Source organism: Orycteropus afer, unplaced genomic scaffold (assembly GCF_000298275.1).
Source record: "Orycteropus afer afer isolate SDZICR_OR568_19922 unplaced genomic scaffold, OryAfe1.0 scaffold00001, whole genome shotgun sequence".
In the NCBI taxonomy this organism is placed as follows: domain Eukaryota; kingdom Metazoa; phylum Chordata; class Mammalia; order Tubulidentata; family Orycteropodidae; genus Orycteropus; species Orycteropus afer.
The window spans coordinates 9739749-9744903 of record NW_006921588.1 but is presented as its reverse complement, the minus strand read 5'-3'; the positions used below and the strand labels follow the sequence as shown (position 1 = coordinate 9744903).

General features: G+C 35.4%; 1 protein-coding gene across 1 annotated transcript in view; it reads left to right on the top strand.

Annotated features, from left to right (window-relative positions):
• Nucleotides 1-5155, top strand: part of ZC3H15 (zinc finger CCCH-type containing 15) — a 36298-nt gene that overhangs the window by 30222 nt on the left and 921 nt on the right. Inside the window, exons 6-9 of the mRNA XM_042780647.1 lie at nt 126-308; nt 1964-2110; nt 2265-2366; nt 3062-3185. Of these exons, the coding sequence (XP_042636581.1) occupies nt 126-308; nt 1964-2110; nt 2265-2366; nt 3062-3185 (556 nt within the window). The remainder of the gene's footprint in view (nt 1-125; nt 309-1963; nt 2111-2264; nt 2367-3061; nt 3186-5155) is intronic.

The window sequence follows — 5155 nt, the reverse complement described above, 5'->3', positions numbered from 1 at the left end:
TATAGGCTTAGGGTATGAATAAAAGTGTTCCATACACTGAAGTTTACTTCTTCCACCTATTTAAACATTTACCTTGAAAATGGGCTACACTGAGCCACTACTTGTGAATAATATTGTCTCTATAGGTATGCAAGCATTTCCTTGAAGCTATTGAAAACAATAAGTATGGCTGGTTTTGGGTATGCCCTGGAGGTGGTGATATGTGCATGTATCGTCATGCGCTTCCTCCTGGATTTGTGTTGAAAAAAGATAAAAAGAAAGAAGAGAAAGAAGATGAAATTTCATTAGAAGATCTTATTGAAAGAGAGGTAACTAGTATCTTCTTCCTACCATAAAAAACTAAAAGCAGTATTTGTTGTGAAATTTTAATAATTACCACTTGGGGGCAATACCATGTTGTTATGGAAGGGGAAAAATATTGTGACATTTTATTTAGCCTTTCTTTTTTCCTTTAATCATTCTTACAGGGGTAATATTTAAACGCAGCCATAAACATGAGCCAGTTATGGCATAAATTTTAGAATTACGAAATTTTCATAGTTATGAAATAAATTTCATAAACTACCTTATGGCTACCAAATTGTTTCCTTAAGATTGATGTACCAGTAAACATTAAAATGCTGATGCATATTTTTCTTTGCAACAAAACTCAGAATAATAATAAAAAAAAGACCAGGCATACTGGTCTGATAGAGATTGGTGGCACCCTCCAACACTGTGGCCTTAGACACCCTCTGGGCCTAGAACTAAACTTGCTCCCATGGCTCAGCTTTCAGCCAAATGATAGGCAAGCCTATAAGATAAACAATAATGCCGGGAAGGTATGCACTCATTAAAACAGTCAACCATGTGCTATCAAAAGGGCAGCATTTTTCCAGGGATACAGCTAAGAGTGGATTGGGGTGGGTACAGTTAGCCAGTTATCAAGTTGACTGAACTTGTAGATTTATTTAGATCTTTTCCTTAAAGTTTTGTTTTTTTTTTCCACCTTTTTACTCATCATTAACATGTATGGTAGGGGACTACTCTAGTTTTACAGTTATGTATTTTATTATGATCCCTGGACTCACTTTGCTAATAGGAAAGATTCCAATCAAAGAGGATCTTCATCTACTCATCTGGCTCAGCGTGAAAGAATTTTATCTATAAGCTAGCAGATATGACATTATTGGAAATAATTAGATGAAGCATTTTATATTTCAAAGTATATACATTTGTTCTCTTTTTTAAATTTATTTTGTTGAGAATGTACACAGTAAAAACATTACACTAATTCAAGTTTCTACGTGTACCTTTCAGTGAGATTGACTACAGTCCTTCATTTGTGAAATCATTCTTACCCTCCTTTTTGGAGTTGTTCCTCCCCCATTAACATAAACTCACTGCCCTCTAAGTTTTCAATCTAATATATATTTGTTCTTAAATTAACATTGTTTGATACTTCATATAAGAGACAATAGATAGAATAGAAAATGTAGACTTTACAGTCAGGTAGATAAAGGATTGTTTGTACTCTAGTTCTACCACTTATTAGCTGTTAAGCTTTGGTGAATTTCTTAAATTCTTCCTCTGTTTATTTGTTGTGAGAAGTGAATGGGATGGTGTGTGTGTGTGTGTTTGTGTAAAATTTTAAAACACCTGGCAGATGCTCAGCAAGTACTATTTTTTTCTATATATTACCTGATTATTGGTCTTCAGTAGCAGGTGATGTTTTTATTGAATCTTTTTTCTCATTTCCTGAGGAACACAAATGAAACCTAGCTATTGTATATTTGGAAATGTTTTTATCTCTGAATACTCATTTTGTTCACTACTATATAAAGTAAATCAGTTGAATGTCTTCATAATGTCTTTAGAATAGTCACATAGAAGGACTTAAATAATTTCATTGAGAAAACTGTTATTAAACACTCTTATTGGTGACCTTTGGGGGAAAGAAAAAATTAACACTTTATCTTTGCAGCGTTCTGCCCTAGGTCCAAATGTTACAAAAATCACTCTAGAATCTTTTCTTGCATGGAAAAAAAGGAAAAGACAAGAAAAGATTGATAAACTTGAGCAAGATATGGAAAGAAGGAAAGCAGACTTCAAAGCAGGGAAAGCACTGGTGGTATGTCCCAGACTCCCATGAATAAATTCTTTCATTTTGTAATTTCCATGTCATACAGAATTCTATCCCTGTTTCATCATATGTATATCTAAAATCAGTGACCAAGAAATGTTTGCATTTTATAATAAGTTGATAATATTTCTGTGCCAAACAGATCAGTGGTCGTGAAGTGTTTGAATTTCGCCCTGAACTGGTCAATGATGATGATGAGGAAGCAGATGATACCCGTTATACCCAGGGAGCGGGTGGTGATGAGGTAAGAGGAAGCTTTGCACCTTATCTCCTCATGTTAATTAAGATACAACAGAGTGACATGGTTAAGAGGTCCAGACAGTTTCAGTTCAAGTCCTGACTCCAACTGTAGGAAATCACCTATACTGCATACCTCCACTCTTCTCTATAAAGTGGACATAATGATATGCCTTACATTATAGGGTGCTTTTGAGAATTAAATAAGTTAATACATATAAAGAATATAAGGGCTCCCTGTGTTATTAGCTTTAAAAAGTTTGTAGTGTTATACTCTCTCTAGAGGAGATTGGTATAATATTTTACGCTAGAAAATCCATCATGGGACAGGAGCTATAACTAAAAGGTGCAGAGTTAGATGCATGGGACAACAGTAGAATCATTTTTCCTAGGCAAACTTAGTAGCAGCAGATAGTTTCCTATTAGTTTTTATATGATTGTCATAAAATTCCTGTCTTTGAGTTGAAAGAGAAGAATATCATAATATTCTATATGTAAAAATGTGTTATCAAAGTTAGAAACTTCAAATATGACATTGCTTTTTTTGAAGAAGAACTTTAGGAAAAAAATGAATTTTGTTAAGGCAATTGTTTATTTTCACTGAACATTGGTAATAATTTTGTTTCATTAAAATAAATGAAAGACAAATAATTGATGAAAATTGCTCTTAATTGTAACAACTTTTTTTTCTGTATGTTAAAGGTTGATGATTCTGTGAGTGTAAATGATATAGATTTAAGCCTGTACATTCCAAGAGATGTAGATGAGACAGGTATTACTGTAGCCAGTCTTGAAAGATTCAGCACATATACTTCAGAAAAAGATGGTAAGTATGCTAAATTTTGCCTAATTCTGAGAATTGGGAAGCTCTTTTGGGAGGCTAAACCAAGCTTTATAAACTTAGATGTCCATAGTTTCCAGACTGGTAAAGTAAATGAATAGTCATGTATAAAAATAGTAGAGTAGTGTGGAACCTGCAGAAATTGATAATTGGGTGGTTTGAAGTCATTAATTAAACTGAAAATGACAATGACTTTGGAGATGTAGCCAATATCCTCTTGGGACCTCATATGTTGGCTATATTTTGGTCATCTAAAGTGGCATTGTGTCAGACACTGTAGATATTCTCAGGTGAAAAAGGTTTAAAAGTCATCTGCTTTGGTAGCTAAGAGTTAGTGAGCTCACCCAGGTACAATGCATTAGCGAATGCAGATTCGATTAGAATGAGAACATTAGCGAAGGCAGATGAGGAAAAACCTGGGAAAGACTGATTAGAAAAAAGGTCAGGGGAAATAATAAAGAGTGCAGAAAAGTCAGATAAGAATTGCAAATAGTTCACTAGTTGTAATTAGGCAAGGAGTTGTAGAAATATGGTGCCAGTTTTCACCGGGACTGCAGTGATACATGAAATGAAGAGAAAACTGAGTACAGACCACTCACGCTTAAGAACTTGGTTTGAGGGGGAGGCTTGGTCATAGAAAAGGCTTTTTAGGATGTGAGAGACCTAAATATACCTGTGAGGCAGAGAAAGATCAGGTAGTGAAGACACTGAAGGAGAGATTGGTTTTAGGAACAAGATCTAGAAATATCAATGATTTCATTTGTGTGAGAATGGAGGGAAGGCTGGCTGGTCGTACTTACAGATGATCCAAAACCCATTGCCATTGGGTCAGTGCTGACTCATAGCAACCCTGTAAGAGGCAGACTAGAACTGCCCTAGGATTTCCAAGACTGTAATCTTTGCAGAATGTAGCATCTTTCTTTTGCGGAGCAGATGGTGTATTCAAACCACCAATCTTTTTGGTGAGCAGCCAAGTGCTTACCCACTGACACCAGGCCTCCTTATTTATAGAAGAATTATTGATGAGATTCATGTCCAATTTTGCCTTGAATGAGAGGTTTGAAGAATAAGAGTATGACCCAAGTCTTATATATTCAATTGCGTCATGCATGCAAAAGCAGGACAATGAATAGGGAAGACTGAAGAAGAATTGATGCCTTTGAATTATGGTGTTGGTGAAGAATAGTAAATAACCACAGGCTGCCAGAGAACAAACAAATCTGTCTTAGGAGAAGTATAGCCACAATGCTTCTTAGAAGTGAGAATGATGAGACTTTGTCTCATATACTTTGGACATGTTATCAGAAGGGACCAGTCTCTGAGGAAAGACATCATGCTTGGTAGAAGATTAGCAAAAAAAAAAAGCCCCTCAGCAAGATGGATTGGTACTGTGACTGCACCATTGAACTCAAACATAGCAATGATTTATGAAAATGCCTTAGGACCAGGCAGTGTTTCATTCTGTTGTACATAAAATTGCAACTAACTTGATGGCACCTAACAGCAGCAGCACACTTGCTATGGAAGAAAAGTCAGAGACTACTAATCACAGTAAACATTGGGAGATAAAAAGCTACACCTTATTTTTCACAATAAAAGAAGATAAGTTGTAACTTGAGAAACTATCCGGCCAGCCTGAGGTCTAAGGATGCTGTCAGAATGGTGTCCTAATGCCACTCTGCAGAATGGTTTCTCCTTTTAGAAGTTGGGTTCTAGTGATGTTATGCCCAAGTGCTGCAAATATTTCAGAAGTTATAAGTCCTAAGACTGTCATCAGAGATGTTTGAAATAACTAAACTCTAAATTAGACTATTAAAAATTATCTCTGGGTAAACACTGATGTTCTTGAACAAGAAAAGGCAACAGCATTTTTGTTTTCTCACTCATTTATGTCCTACAGGAAAATAGCTTCATAGCCATGAATTTTTTTTTTCCTACACAAATGACAATGTGAG